The sequence below is a fragment of the Oreochromis niloticus genome, linkage group LG15, assembly GCF_001858045.2.
Source record: "Oreochromis niloticus isolate F11D_XX linkage group LG15, O_niloticus_UMD_NMBU, whole genome shotgun sequence".
NCBI lineage: Eukaryota > Metazoa > Chordata > Actinopteri > Cichliformes > Cichlidae > Oreochromis > Oreochromis niloticus.
The window spans coordinates 13,447,706-13,464,070 of NC_031980.2; the positions used below are offsets into that span (position 1 = coordinate 13,447,706).

At 40.0% G+C, this 16,365-nt stretch overlaps 1 protein-coding gene across 2 annotated transcripts; it reads right to left on the reverse strand.

Moving 5' to 3' along the window:
- Nucleotides 1–1,269: 1,269 nt before the first annotated feature.
- si:dkey-12h9.6 (macoilin-1) lies at nucleotides 1,270–16,365 on the reverse strand. Of its 2 annotated transcripts, none has more exons than XM_005474970.4 (11): nucleotides 16,138–16,365; nucleotides 14,450–14,591; nucleotides 14,134–14,260; nucleotides 13,885–14,008; nucleotides 13,502–13,680; nucleotides 11,114–11,591; nucleotides 10,875–11,033; nucleotides 9,745–9,915; nucleotides 8,083–8,209; nucleotides 7,193–7,367; nucleotides 1,270–4,803 (listed from the first exon to the last, which is right to left on the reverse strand). In XM_005474970.4, exons 1-11 carry the CDS (start codon nucleotides 16,212–16,214, stop codon nucleotides 4,613–4,615), a joined length of 1,950 nt encoding a protein of 649 aa, XP_005475027.1. In that variant the 5' UTR covers nucleotides 16,215–16,365; the 3' UTR covers nucleotides 1,270–4,612. The 2 variants fall into 2 exon arrangements, with proteins under 2 accessions (XP_005475027.1, XP_025754716.1); XM_025898931.1 differs by lacking the exon at nucleotides 16,138–16,365 and adding an exon at nucleotides 14,742–14,897.

The following is a 16,365-nucleotide window of genomic DNA, read 5'->3' on the forward strand; positions in this document are numbered from 1 at the left end:
ATGATCAACTTTAAGCATGTACACAACAGAGATGATTGAAGAAAAAAAAAAAAAAAAAAACTCACCGAAAGCTGTTTCCCCCTCCCTCCCAGGCCTTTACTGCAGCCACCTTCAGTTGCTGCATGTTTGTGGGTCTCTGCTTGTCAGTTTTGTCTTCAGCAGTGTAGGGACTAACGCGTTATTAAGTAACGCATTACAGTAACTACGTTATTATTGTGGTAACGAGCACGGTAACTAGTTATTGTGCCAAAATCAATAACGCGTTTATCGTTACCCGGATTTAGATAGGGTCGTTATTCGTTACTTCGTGTGTTGTGTTCGCTTACCTCAGAATTCGGAAACACGCACCTGGGAATGATGTCACACTCGAGTGAACGGCGTTTTGGTTAGCCTCGTCAGAGAAGTCGGGATTCCAATATTGCGACGCCCTTCGAAAACGGTTGTTTTGCTAGCCCTCTACAAAAACAAATTACTACTAAACACATATGCAGCTCATCTGCAGTGTGGAATCACCTACATCTTCCTACTCGGAAGGTAGAATTTTCGAGTTCCGAGTACAATCGAAAGCACCACAACTGCAGTTTCCGTGTTGGACGTAAAAAGCGCACGTGACGCTGTGACGTAGGCTAGAATCTACCATCATATTTTATTTATCTACATGGCCTGACTGGAGGAAATATTATTTTGGTTAAATATTAACTATTTGTGAGGCTGAAAATACTTATTATTTATTTTATGTCTCTTTGTGAGGCTGAAAATACTTATTATTTATTTTATTTCTCTTTGTGAGGCTGAACATACTTGTTATTTATTTTATTTCTCTTTGTGAGGCTGAAAATACTTTTAAGTTTGCCCGTCATTACTGAACATGAAGTCTCCAGTTGGTGCAGTTCAGCTGTTTTCAGTTAAGTTTACAAAGAATGGACAAACCTCACTGTGTTTATGTTGAACCGTTTTTGCACTACATTTTTTGCACTATTTAGAAACCTACAGCTCCTAAATGGTCTGAGGCACAGTTTAATGTCGGCACTGCTAAAAGTATACTTTCTACTCATTTCAATGGCAAAAATAAATATACCTTTCAAAAGTTTCAACACACTGTATGTCTTGTTTTGTGATCCACTGCTTCTTCCTAGTGATACTACGTACAATGATTAGATTTATAACACTGCTGCATCAACCCCAAAATGATGTGTTTGCATTTATAGAGGTTTGAAACAATAGAAATAGATTAAAACAGACAGATAAAAAAGTGACACATAAAACAAACATTGTTAATTTCCAATTTAGTTTCATTCATTTCATCATTAACTTGCACTCACACTACTACACTGCCATTTTAGGTTCAGGCCATTAGGTGGCACAGTGCACTTGTGGCAGGATAGTGCTAACATGTAAGCAAGCTAGGAGACTGGCATCCTTGCTGGGTATCCAGTTAGGGAAGCAACACATTAATAAGAGAATTTTGAGTAAAACCAAAGTTACTTTCCCTAGTAAGTAGTTACTCTGAAAGTAACGAGTAACTTGAAGTAACTGAGTTCAAAATGTCTTCAAACCCATGCCCCAAAGGCACTCTGTAACTTAGCTCAGCATGAATCTACAGATCAGAAAAGGAGATCATCTAAATAATCTCAGCATCTCTTGTTGATCTGTTGTGAGGCCAAAAAGTTTATGAAGATGTTCTTTATTAGCCATTACACTAAAGTTTTCAGAAAGAACTTCCCTTTGCAGAAGAAGTCAATTTTGCTCGTTTTACCTTCAAAGTCAGAAAATGACACCATAAATGGCTCCTGAGTGAAGGAACATGCACACGTCTGCACAAATGAGACTCATTTGATACTTCAAATAATTTATACAAAACAGGGTCCTGGTGTATCAGGAGTGTGATCTCCAGCCTCAGAGCATCATCGTTTGAATTAACAATTGTTCGTCCAAAAACGTTAAGAAACTGTAGCCCTTGTACAAGTATATCCATGTACATAAAGTCACAATGTGTGCTCAAATAACGGTTGAATAAAACACATTTCATGCTGACAAACACAGTGCCGTACAAAATTACAGCAGTATAATCGAAGAACAGCAAGACTAAAAAATATTTTTGATATAAAACACCCTAGAAACACGCTCTAAATAAAAAGCTACCAAAATGGCGACATCCAGTTCGTGAGTGTTTTTCAGCTGCGTGGGTAATTTTTCAATTCTGTACAATGAGTAAAAAAAAAAGAAAGAAAGAAAGAAATGAAGCGAAAACTACAAAAACAGTACATAGCACTTCAATTCAAACACATTACTCTTTCACATTAAAATTTGTGTTTTACTTCCGAGTTTGAAAGTATATTAGGCACAGTAATTTCATCCGTGAGCCATGTTTCGTCAACACCGTCCCCCTTGTCCTTCACGGCTCTGCTTTACCTCTCGGACAAGGTCGCGGTCTCTCTTTTCCAGATGCCACTGTGGAGCCACGAGCTGCCAAACATCAAAAAAATTGCTGGCTCTCAGTCACAGCTGAAGTGAGCTTTCTTTTACAAAATTTATCAGGTCAGTAAGACAATAAAACATCACTTAACTGTTCTCAAGAGTCTCCCGGATGGCAACCAGGAATATTCATATAAAGACGACGCCTGTTATATTCCAACTCTAAAGGGTTTCATTCCAAAACTCTGTGTTGAACGCACATCTTTTGTCTGAATTTCAGCACAATTAAGATACTCCTAATTCTCTATTTACAGGCACACACAAGAACATCTTGATGCATACTTGTTTTAAACATTTGGGGTATGTTAAATAGTCACATTTACACTTTGATAGAATGGTACGAGGATCAGCCACAACATTAAAACCACCGACAGATGAAGTGAACAACATTGAATATCTTATTACAATTTTCAGCGGGAAGATTTTGAATTTACTTTGACACCCACCCACTCATCTGTTTTCGGGTCCGGGTCACTAAGAGCTCCCAGCAATTCCAGGGTCTGCCCGGGGGCCTCATTCCAGTAGGGCATGCCAGAAACACCTCCCCTAGGAGGCATACTTGTCATATGCCACTCCCGAACAACCCAGCTTCTTATCGTATCTCTAAGGGAGAGCCCACCCTGCCTTTGGAGAAAACTCTTACAGTGTCTGAAAGAATGAGATCCATCTACAGCTCGTGGCCTTAGGTGAGAGTGGAAAGCAGATCAACCCGGAAATCACCACAAAAGAATACAGGTTTATCATCCACTTAAATACTTCGGCAAACCAAACACCCCGCTACATGGTAATGGCGTTCACCGATGGCTGCGTTCTTCCACAAAAAGTGCTCATGAGCATATCAAGAAACGCAGAAAACAACCCAAAGCGGTGACTGTACTCAGTTTGGGACAACAGACACCTGAAGAGACCACGTAAGAGTAGTCCCTCCTCTTAAAGGGTCTCAATCCAAACTCTCAATCCAAATCGAGCCCAACTCAAAACCTACAGAAAACCTGCAGCAATCCAAGGATCTAGCAGCTCCAGAGGTCTTGTGTCCGTGAAGGTTTTCATTGCTCAAGAGGGGCCTGCACATTATTCAGCTGGTGGTTTTAATGGTGTAGCTGACCAGGTTATATAAATGTGTGTGTATATATATATATGTACCAAATGTATCAAATATTTTTTCTCCAATAGGGACATTTGTTAGAGAAAAGTTTATTATCATAACCACTGAGGCTTTGACAAAAGTCTGTATTAGAATTTCTCATCTTTCTATAATCATGTTTAGACATGAATGAAAATAATGTCCACAACTCCAATATTTGCCCAAAATCCGTTAAAGATTTAAGTCTAAAATATGGCCTCTTTTTCAAAGAAAAGCAGAGACAATGAAAAAAACGTGATGGCTGATTTCCATTTAGCGGCTCCAGTTTCAGAGTCACATGGTCTGACTGTCACGACTGACTCAGACACCAGAACAGAAGTCAGCCACCGTTTTCTTAATTTTATGATCAGTACTGCTGGACCTCAATGATCATTTTGTTCTAATAAATACTGACAAATAGGGCTTAAAAAAAGATATTACTTTGAATCTTCTTGTCAGTATTGCAGCAGATCAAGAAAAATCTGAATTCTTACACATCTGTAAGTTTAACACATGAAATGACTTAAATAGTGTTGTTTGGTCAGTTTTACTTTCATGCCAGGAGTTAAACTGTACAGAGTGGTTTAATGAAATATTTTACAGCTGCAGCAGAGAACCTGTCAGTGCCATCTTCCTCTGGGAATGTCCACATCGGGCACCAGGTCTTCATTCAGATAAATCTACTTGGTTTGTATCTCTACTGACACCTGCATTTGTATTTAATCGCGATAAGTAAACCTTTTTTTTTCGTTCAAAAAAATGACCAGCTCTGCATATTAGATACCTCATTTTGGAGTGAAACTCTTCGACCCGTGATGTGGCAGAAAACAGGAAATATACAGAATAATATCAAGTTAGCACCAACAGTGCAGCAAAAGGCATTCGACTCGTGGAGGCTTGGCCTGGTTCCACTCATGGCTGGAAGTAGAGGACTTCGCGGTGTTGTTTAGCTCTGTGATAAACTCGTCCGGATCTGACGAGTTCTGAGGAGGTGTGAAAGCTCTGGGACGTCCCCTATTTCTTCAAACACTGGTACATCAAGGCTCGTGGATTCAGCACGTAGCGCTCGGAGTTGAGCAACTTGGTGAGATTCTGTGGCACGTGGGGCCGGGGAGCCATGTAGGACATGCCAGGGCTCACCGCCATCACCTCGGCAATCTTCTTCTTCATCTCACTTATCTCCCTGTCCTGCTTCATCACCTTATCTGTCAGAGGAAGGTGTAAATGTAAGGAGATGGATACTGAATGAGCTGCAACGCATAGTATTTCTGTTATTTCTGCACTCGAAAGTAAGCCGAGCAAGATTTTCTCTGTCTGTGCAAAATCCCCTTAATCTTAACCTTAAGCTCAAATCGCAGTAATGAGCTAGATGGATTATTCAAAGAAGACTTTATCTGAGCAGTCTAAACTGATCGCTAAGATTTGTGGTATCAAGGGTGTTATCTACATTTGGCTGAAATTTCCCACAAGGAGGAGAAGTGGTCGTGTGAGGTCTGACAACTGAAATGTTAAAACACCGTCAATTAAACCACAAAATCATTGGGTTTAATTTGATGGATTTTTGGTCGAATGCTTGAAATCAGATCTGTAGTTTAGCACAGCTCTGACATTTCTCCAGGCCTGAGACTGGCAGTAGGGTTACAGTAGCCCGTCACCCCTAGAGGCTGGGGTTATGTCTCCACCTCCTCTCAAACTGGGAAGATTTCACATATTAAGTGAATGTGTTAACCACTACACCACAAAGCCACTTTCATAGTCTCTCACTAACCATTAAAAGCACTTGCCAAAGACAGTACAAAGGAAAAAATAAAGCTAGTGCAAAACTTTCTTTCTTTCTAATGGCCAGGAGGGGAATGCACAGTGAACAGCCCTCAGCACCCTCGCTCTGTCACCTCAGTACACACTTTTTGGTGTATACGCAGTCTCAACTGATAGTTTCAGGTCATACTGAATAAAAACAAGAAGTTCACTTTGTAAATAAAGGTCCATGTTAGAGTCAGACAGCGGGATCATCCAGGGTATGCTCATAGGCTTGAACATCCAGTACCCTCAGTTTTTCAGGCAGATCAACCTTGAGGTTAAGGTGACAGAGATTTGAACTCCTACTGTATCTTGGACGTGTATGCTGACGACAATCACCCATCGGCCTTTTACGACTGATGGGTAAAAAGCTGAAATGGCAAAACTGCTTCAAATCGGGACTTCATTAACCAATCAGTAACATCATGGTGGCTGCATCCATCTTTTATACTTTCTATGCAACTGACAAGTGGCTTAAAGGAAGATTACAGAACTTCTTGGGGATAATACGCCTCATCGTATTATCCTTCACTGATGAAGTCATGTGAGCATGGTCTAGTAGTTTGTATATAACCTAACATTAGCTTTTTACTACTGCAAATTGGATTCAAGCTTCCAAAATACAACTTATAAACAAAAGTACTGGGACATCTACACACTACACCTACAGGAACTGCTCAGCAATGGAAACCCATGCCATGAAGCTCCCACTATCACTAAGCTCTTTAGAACAACTCATTCTTTTTTTCACAATTGCTTGTTAAGGCAATGTCACTGAAAAAAAACTGAACTCAAAGATTAAGAGGTGTGGCCCAATGCTATTGTCTATGTAATTAATCATAACTGGCATCAATTTGTGAAGAATTTGTTTCCAAATATGTTTTTGTGTATTTTATGTATTTGTGATAATCCCAAAGTAATCCCTTTGGCTTTTTGTTGAGGGAACCACAACAATGCTAAAAGAAAAACATTAAATACACAATTTTAAAAAATCCCAGCAGTCACACGATGGTGCTGTTGGATCCGACTCACAATTTGCTCCACATATCATAGTTTGCTTTTCCTTAACAGTAACTTCTAATCTAATGGCAGTTTGCAGATCAAACTGAAGAAGGCGAAAAAACACAATGATGTAAATCAGGGATGTCAAACTGACTTTACAGTCCGTTTAAAGCATATCATATTTGATGCATGAGTTTTTGAGACTTTTAGATTTTTTCTTAATTAATATATAACGTTTTTCCCCATAGGTTGACTAAACACTTCATTTTCAAAAAATTGAATTTTCTGCATTTATGTCATGGTTCAGGATTTAACGGGTTAAGTGGAAATAATTTTAACTACACACTGAATCCCTCAGATATCTTAATATAAGAAAAACGGTAAATCTTCTACATGATAAAGAAATTGCTGAAAGTCATCTGACGACTCTTTGAGAATAAATTGTAAGAAATAAATGTATAAAATTACAGAAGAAATTCTGGTAATTCACTGTCCAGACTGTCCTGTAATTATAAAATAGGTTTTGTTAAGTCACAGAAAATATATTTTCTTTTGGTTTTACATTAATGTGGACCCTTTTCTGTCATTTAATAGTTTATCTATCACTTAAGTACTTTGGTGTCGTATGAATGCCAGTGGGGGAGGTCTTTATCCATATGAAAAACCTGTAAAACCTCTGAAAACACAATAAAAGTCCAAAATTTATGCCATAGTATCCTTCACATTTTCCAAAGCTGTCAGGTGGGATTGACACCCCTGATCTAAATTAATATCAGAAATAAGTATATCAACCTTGGGCGATTTCTAGCTGTCTGCGGGCGTCTCCCAGCGCAGAGAAGAGGTCCAGTTTGATGCGAGTCTCAGCGCTCAGGTTGTACTCCAGATGTTGAGCCTTTTCCTGCATGGCTGACAAAGTGGACAGCAGCATATCTGTCTCTTTTTCCACACAGCGGTACTTTCCCAAAGCCTGAGTCCAAAGAACACATTAGCAGTAAGAATAAGTGCAAAACATCAAAATGCCAGTAGTAATTCCTGCAGCGACCACCTGTGGGAGTTGGTTCTTTGGTTTCCTGAGGATCTTTTTCTTTTTTTTTTATTTCAGACAGGCACAGTTTACGCTCAGAAAACCAATGCACCACACACATAATTACTTCCAAACAGTGATGACGACCAGCCAGCCATTCAAAAAACATAAAATCTGCAGCACATTATCATTAAGATATTTTGAAAGATGACTCTTTCTGGGTTAATAATTTGCCTTTTGTGAAAGGTGATAAAAAGTGTAATGTTTTTATGAAAGACCTGGCTTCTAGTCCAGCATGCTCCATGGAAAGTATGCCACTAAAATGACATCAAATACCACACAGAACCACAATTTACACACCTAATGTCACACAAAAACACCCATACAGTAATGCTGCATACTGATGTGATGACAGTGCATTATGGCGACCGCAGGCCAAAATGAAGCAGATTACAAAAAAATGCTCAAGGTCCCCAATGAAAACCATTCTGTTTTCTTAGAGAACAAAAGGAGTTAAACACACAAAAATCAGAAACAGCAAATCAAACGGCAAAAGAAGGACTTCATGACCAAACTGAGGACAACCGAGCACTGGATCACTTGAGACTCACAGACACTTAAATGCACAAGTTCATTCCCAAATAGAGTAAAAAGATACCTCAACATCACTCTCTAGATCTACCACACGACTCTCTTTCACTTGATACTCCAGTTGTAGTTGTTTGTACTCTGTCTCTAGCTCTTTAACCCTTTTCCTTAACATTTGGGTTTCACAGTGTTCCTGCCTGGTGTAGGAAACGGAGAAAATGAGAGCGTTTGAGCAGTGACAGAGAGGCTTTGGCGGGAACTGAAGACCAGTTTGCACAGAAAGAAACAGAACATTTGATTTGCATTATAGACACTGATGTTTTCTTTTTCAATTATTTTGAACACACACGAGAGATTTCTTTAAAAGAAGTAACTGCTTATGGTAGATTAAAGAATCATCTGTTTTCTTGCAGAGAATTAGAGAAAAAGATCAATGTCACTCTTGGTTAGCTTAGAGCTAAGATAGGAACGCGGGAAAAGCAGCTAGCTTGGCTTTGTTTAAAGATAGCATACGCTCTTTGACCACTTAAGTACGCCTGTTGAACAGCTCATTAGCGCAAATATCTCATCAGCCAATCACATGGAAGCAACTCAATTCATTCAAGCTTTCAGATACATTCAAGGAGATCAGAATGAAGAATAAAAGCGATTAAAGTCACTTTGTTTGTGGCACGGCTAATGGTGCCAGTATTTCAGAAACTGATGATGTACTGGAATTTTCCCACACAACCATCTCTAGGGTTTACAGAGAATGGTCTGAAGAAGAGAAAATCCAGTCAGTGGCACTTCTCTGGGAGAAAATGCCTTGTTTTGTTTTTTAAAACATGTCAACCCTGTATTGGACTATTTCTTGGCTAACCTTTAGCGAAAGAACACCAAATTAAACAATAAAGTGTCAGTTAGCATGGTTTCGGTCCCACAGGCTTAAAGACTGGTAAATGTATTCCCAACCAGTTGGTGAGTGGTTGTAAAGCTGTTCACAAACGATGCTGCACTGAAAACCTCTTTCGATTGCTTTGATTACTAGCAGGTTGCCATGGTCGCCCCTAGTTTACATGGAAGTCGCTGACTTGCCTGCAAATGCTGGATAACTATTTACTGTGCTGTAGTGGAACTTCAAAAACTGCGACATAACCCAGAAATGGAGTTCAGTGACTGTTTAAGTAAATGTTGTAACTACATGTGTTGACCCAACATGTATTTATGTTTCTAGAGAGGTTACACCATAGGTTGCAGTATAAGATTTCAGTGGAGGTTGCAGTTACGACATACCTATGGCACAGACTTCCTGCTGAATCATAATTCTTCCTGTAAGGATGACCATGGCAATCTGTGAGCAACCAAAGCAGATGCAAGGTGGTTTTCTTTGTAGCACTCTCTTTGCAACCGATTTTACCGACCGACTCCCAGCAACTTCATGCTGAGCAGTTAAGGAATACACATTTTTACTTAGCAAGTGCTGGTTGCCAGAGGGCCACCGACTGGTCTCTGGGCCTGCGTGACTGAGGCTTAAGGTCTAAGTGATGACTGGCAGCCTTCTTAACCTCTGAACAGCGCAAGGCTAACTGGCTAAGGAAGGCTACTCAAAATAATGTTAATCTCCTCGTCTAACTCTCAACAAGAAAGCAAGTAAACATCATTTAAACCAAATGTTTGGCCGCATGCTTACAGCAACATTTAACTCAGAGCAAGTTTCAGGAAATATAAGAGGGAATTTAAAAGTGTGGGTTACCTGTTTGTTAGACTCCGTGCTGTGCTCGCCGCCTCCTCCAGCTTTTGAGCCTGAAGCTCAGCCAACTGCTTCTCAGCAGAGAGTCTGGCCTCTGCCTCTGCTCTGGTCTTCTTCTCCAGCATCACACAAGTCTGCTTGTCCCTCTGCTTGTTTTTAGTTAGGCACAGAATTCTGAAGGGATGATATTAAAGTGGTTTTAAATAAGTTGCAGAAAAAGAGCATCAATATGTGGGTTACTGCCACATGCAAATGGACTCATTTGAGATCAGCGTCAAGCATACTTCAAAAACAGACATAAATGTTAAACAGGTTTCTTATCAGCCTTGTAGTTGTTAAGTCACTGGAGAGCACCTTCCTTAAAAAAAACTGGAGCATGTCTTATCAAAGCTGGTGGTGCTGATCAAAACTGCATAAACTGCTCTTCTCAAATGCGATTTTATAGCCTCTGGCTGCTGGACGTGGCTTTGATGTGGTAAATGTGTTAGGAGTACCTCTGTAGTGGGATAAAATAACTAACTGAGCCTCCCTCCCCCCATTTTTTTTAGCTCTAAATATGCTTAGAGTGATAATCTGAGTCACATACTGGAGGAAAAGGAGGAGTGGAAACAAAATTTGCATAAAAAAAGACAAGAAAAGTAGATACTGTGGCAATATACAGGTAATAAAAATGGTTTGTGCGACAAAGCAGGTCTGCAGCAGTGCAGCTGATCAGCAAAGTCAGTGATCTCATCATATTCTCTTTTATATAGTGATATGCTATACTTCATTCATACAGCACATTCACCTGATCTGATATTGTAGCTTTACACATAAACCTTTTGTTTTTCTTGTGCAGGTTATCAATTCTACAGTTTTGCATGACAGTTCAGTTCAGTTCTTTTGCTTTGTTTCATGGACAGAGGAAAGAATTTCATTGTCACTTTAGGTTTGGATAAGATGGGATAAACATTTTTTCATATATACTGACAGTAGCTACAGTATTTTAAGTACTATAAAATCCGGTTTTGTGTGATAATAACTGGTGCACAACTCGAAAAGTAGAGGGTTAAAAGTCTACAATATAATATCTTTAGGTAGCTTTTGCCTGTTTAGTTGTTTATACCCATAAAAAGGAATCAAAGACCACTCACTTGCTCTGGAGAAGCATGTTGGACTGTCTGAGCAGGGAAACCTCTGGTCTAAGGCTCCTCTCGCTGTTGGTCAAGTTGCAGATGTGACTTCGAAGCTCCTGTTCGGTCTGCCTGCTCGCCTGCAGCTCGCTCTTTAGCCTCCTCAGCTCCTGCTCCAGCCTTCAAGATAAACAACGACATTTTAGCACCGCTGTAAGCATCACATGAGTCAAGCTTAGCTAAATAATGACATAACTTACTTGCTTGTCTGTTCAGCGTGGTAACTCTGAGCTGCTGTGGCGCTCTTCTCTGCAGCATCCCTGTTGGGGCTGACTGTTTTGGAGCTGGACCTGTGTTTCTTCTCAGTCCTTCCCGCAGGAGGCGAAGGAGTATTCGAGCTGCTTCTTCTGACTTTTGGTGAGGAGTTCTTAGCTGCTCGCGTTGCTTTGCTGCCGTGCTCCTCTTGAGGTAGATTTTCTGGAGTTGTTGATGATTCCGGTCCTCCTGTGCTGCTGTGCAGCAGATCTTTGGACTCACCCACACTGGGTTTGGATGATGACGACGATGGTGGCCGGCGGTTTGGTTCGGCTGACCTCACCTCCTGCGACCCTTTCTCTGCCGCTCTCTCCTCGCTGCGGATCTGGAGGCAGTCCACGGTGTGTGCCTCGTCTTGGGCCACCACAGCACCGTTCTGACACTGATACTGACTCGACTCAGGCTTGACTTTCCATTTGGAGGCTGTAAAAACAAAACAGGTCAGTTTTAGGGGTCTACTATGGAGCTCAGAAACATCTGGGATGAATAAACATTTATGGCTATCCTCACTTTGGTATGAACTAACATTTAAAACTTTAAACAGGGCCAGCATCAGTCACTAGAATTACTTATTAATTACAATGATTTCTCACTGACTTAACCCAACCGAAAGATTTGCCTGCAGTCCTTTCACTGATCCTAAGGAGTGATAAACAGGTTCTCCACTGCTTCGCACAGTTTACACCAGGGATGTCAAATCCATTTTACATCATGGGGCACACTCAGCCCACTCTGATCTTAAGTGCACCCGAAACACCCCTTTCTGTCAGTGTAAAGAAGTTTAAATACACATTTAATCCCTCAGATACCTTAATATAAGAAACACACACATCTCAGTTGTTCTATATGATAAAGAAATGTTGCTATAGTGAAACTCTTTGAGCTTAAATTGTAAGAAGAAGATGTGTGAAATTACAGAAAACATTCGAGCGGATCATTGCCCAAACTGTCCTGTAATTATTAAACATTCTGCTATTTGTTAAATTACAGAAAATATCTATGTATTTGTTTGTTTGTTTAATTTACTGTGGGCACATTGTAAAAAAACAGACATTTTTACAATACATAGTTAAAAACTAGTGCTGTCAGCGTTAATCTCGTTAAAATGACGTTAACGTCATAACCACATTAACGAGGCAAATCTCCATTAGCGAGTTAGCGCGGATCATCCGTGTGTGGGGCTGCATGGTGTCAACGGATTAGCACGGTTAGCTCGTTAACGTGTTGACGCTGTCCAGCCCCACGCACAGGGCGATCCGCGGTAACTCGCTAACATAGATTTGCTGCATTTATGGCAGTTATGGCGTTAACGTCATTTTAGTGAGATTAACGCTGACAGCACTATTAAAAACACAAACTTTTCAGTGATTTCAATGGTCAAAATCACTCAATTACTTTGGTGTAGTATGAATGCCAGTGGGGGAGGTCTTTATCCATAGGAAAAGCTGTAAAACTTTTTAAAAGTCCAGCATTAGCTGGTTGAGAAAATGGGTGGATTTATGACGGGGACCACATTTTTTCATATTAGCATTATGTTGTTTTAAGTAAGACTTAAAAGTAATAATTTGCTCTGTAAAGTCTTTATGAGGTTATAAATAAAGATTCTTATTTAGACTTACTTTGGCCACCACAGGATTTTGAACCACAGTGATTTCTACTTCCATCTTTTATATACAGTCCAAATTTCACCAGTACTGACTAGTAATGTTTGCTGAGTTTGTAATTAGTATTAAAATAGCCAGAAAATGAAAACATGGGTAGACATGACTGTTTAAAAAAAATAAAAAATAAAAAATCGACAACTTAAAATTTCAAATTTATTTTTTATAATGCACGTATTGAAATTTTTTTTTTTGTCAAAATTGTTTTAAAAATTATTTTTTAAAACAATTTTAACTTATTCCTTTCCCTTCATCTCTGTTCATGTTAGTTTCTCCCCCTATCATGTAATTACCATATTAAACGATACATTTATACATTGGTATGCAGCACTTATCTATTTTCAGAAGCACTCTAAAATATTTTGATAGCACAAAGCGTCAAACAGTTGCAGTAACAAGAAGATTGCTTACTTTGGTGTGCCAGCAGCAACACATCATGTTCTAGGAGGTTATTAAATACAGTTTCAGCTTGGGACTTTTACTGTCTGTGTCTTCTCAGCGAATTGACTCACAAATGTTTGTTATAATCACCTGACTGAGTGGAGATTGTAATAAACTGTCAGCTTGAAAACAAGAACGACCGCAACCAAAAGAAGAGTGAAAAACCCTCCAGATAGTAAGAATGGTAGGTGGCAGTGCAAATGCATGGATGGTGCAGGTGCACAGACTCACTGCTGCTGCCATCTGTGCCTGTCTTGGGATAAACCTGCAGGCCTGGGGGTAACGAGTGCTGAAGGAGGTGCATGTGGAAGTCATTCTCACTCTGCACTGCTTTCTGTATGCGCAGCTTAAAGATGTTGGTGAAGTAGCAGGTGGCATCAAACCCCAGATAAACTACAGGATATCCAATACTGAAAGTGAATACAAGGCAGTTAGAATAGAATAGAACAGCCCTTTATTGTCATTGTACATGTACAAGGAAATTGTGGGTGCTCCACATTAACTGTGCCGGAATAAATTATAAATATTAGAAAGTAGTTAGTATTTAATATTTCAGTGATGAAATATTAAATACTAAATCTAAACTTTATACATTTTGTAACAAATAAACATACCAGTGAGCGGCAAAAAGATGGGACAGGTTGGCATGTGAGGTTTTAAGGTCTTTGAGTCGAAGTGAAGCCTCTGTGTACACGAGCAGGATCCACAGAGACACAGTTGATATACAGATGCCCTTCTCTGAGGAAAAATGATCAGATAAGAAGAAAATTACTAATAAATCAAAATAAGAGAATATTTTTGATTTTATGAGATGAAGAAAGTTAGGCAGATTTTGCCAAGTGGATGATAATTGTCATACTCACCTGTGTGCCATATGTAATTGAATAACACATAGGTGCTCGCCACAAAGAACAGCCAGTGCAAAGGAACAAAAATTAAACAAAAGATGTCCAGAGTGAAGGCAGCGCAAACAAAAACAACACAAATAACCTGCAAACAAAAAGGGAAAGAAAGAAAAAACAACAACAACAGGAAAGTAAAATGTGAGTAATTCACTGAAAATAGAAGAAAAGCCATGTTCTTGTTCACTGCGTGAAGCCTACTACACATCACTGGCTGGCTTATCATCATCAGGGCCAGTGCACAGAATATGAAATCACACACAGCAGGAGTCCTCACCAGCCCATGGCAGTGGAAAGTGGTGTACACGCTCCCAAAGAAGAGCCAGCACGGCCACAGGTACTCCAGTCTGAATTCAAGGATGAAGTCTGCCAGCAGCACCAGTGTCCACATCACCATAAACTTCAGGAAGGTGTACGCGCTACAAAGACATGCAGACATTATTAAAAAGAAGAAGAAAGAAGAAGGAAAAATCAATCCACCTTCATTATTATTATTTCGCTTTGAACTCATGGCAAACAAATGTGCCTCTTTCTCTGAATCCAGTAAATAAAGGCTGTCAGATACTCACACACAGCCCAGTATGAGACTGGAAACTGCAAAAACGGCATTAACCTCTAATTGAGCCAGCTGCGTCTTAAAAATACAGTCCTTCCTTTTAAGCAGGGCCACTGTAACAAGAACAATGACTGTTCCCTCATTTTATTAGGCAGCCGCAAGCCAAACAGGAGCTGTGGTTTTCCTCCTTTGTTCTGCTCATCCATAGGCTGCTATCACATCACCCCTTCTTTGTTTGGTAACCATGGCAATATTTCATCTGGAGGAGAGAGGGAGCACCACAGCATCCTTCTGCAAGTCCACAGCAGCCTTTCAATTTTACTAATAAAGAATGCATTTCAATTAATCTCACTTGTATTTATATTATAACTACTAACCGTGCAGGTTGTTCTACAAGAAAGAAAATAAATAGCTGAATCAGCTAGGAGAGGGCTTTTAAACAGCATATTAAATTCATCCTAGACGCTCAATTTAGTCTTTTTATTATCTCGTTCTCCTTGAGTAGCGTACTTAATTGGCCTAATAAAACTCCCAAGCAGAGCTGATGTAACTTTAGTTCTCTATATGATGTTATTGAAATAGCGCCCTTTATTGTATTTAGCACTAGCACTAAATATAATTACCAAACAAGCTAGTGAAGTGTAAAGGAATCACCACAGCATCTTTAATTCTCCAATCAAGTTCTTATCTGCTTTGTAGTATTTCCAGTAGTGTAATTCAATTATGTGTGTTTGTGTTTGTGTGAAATCGCTGCACACAAAGAGCAAGAAATTTAATATGTGACTGGCTCGCAAACACAAAATAAAATAGGACGTCTAAATCTCAAAAATAAACACCATCTCTTGCATGTGCAGTTTTTTGTGTAAAAAAAAAAAAAGAAAAGAAAGAAAAAAGAAAAAAGAAAGAAAGATACACAATGAACAGAAAAAGTGGTGTTTCGTTCTTATTTGCGTGTCTTTTCTTGTCTGGACTCAGTCTAGACGCTTCCAGATTTTGTGTGTCAAATAAGCCAAACAGGAAGGCTTGTTTGTTTCTATTTTTCCAAAGGATGAATGGAAATAAATAAACAAAACGCAATGTGGCCGTGTTAATTTCACGCGCGATTAAGAGTGGAGGACAGAGCAGGCAGTAAGAACGCAGATGAGACGAAAGCAGGCCGACGTCAACTTGCACAGCTTCTGTTTTTATTCTGTAAACAAGGCGGGCTGAAGTAACCCGGCGCAACATTTGCGCCTTAATTCTGCCGCACTGAGGCTAATTAAAGCGTCACGCTGGCTCATTTAGGATGTGAGGGGCGGATGGAGGTGATGGGATGCGAGTCAGAAAGGTGAGCGGGATGACGACGGCTGAAATCTACACAAAGACGGCCACCACAACAAAAGCAGCCGCCAGGCGACGCGGCTCGCTACCTTTCAGACAGCTTCTCCGTGATTTTCAGCTTTTTCATCTTCCGTAGCCTGTTCGCGTCCACATAACGTTTCTTCATCTTATGGCTTCTGCTCCCCGCGTGCTGATGTTGGACACACTGCAGCAGAGGCGACAGCGACGGGGGATAAACGACAGAGCCGAGTGAAAAGACAAAACAGCCCGGCTCCCTCTTTGTGGATGAGGATGCTCACTTCAACCTGTGATGATGT

Excerpts from the sequence above, each read along its gene's own strand:
- si:dkey-12h9.6 (XM_005474970.4), bottom strand. The coding sequence starts at position 16,214 with ATGAAGAAACGTTATGTGGACGCGAACAGGCTACGGAAGATGAAAAAG. Across the intron at positions 14,009-14,133 it reads CAATTACATATGGCACACAG|AGAAGGGCATCTGTATATCA; the intron begins GTGAGTATGACA and ends ATTTTTCCTCAG. Across the intron at positions 11,592-13,501 it reads AGGCACAGATGGCAGCAGCA|CCTCCAAATGGAAAGTCAAG; the intron begins GTGAGTCTGTGC and ends TTGTTTTTACAG.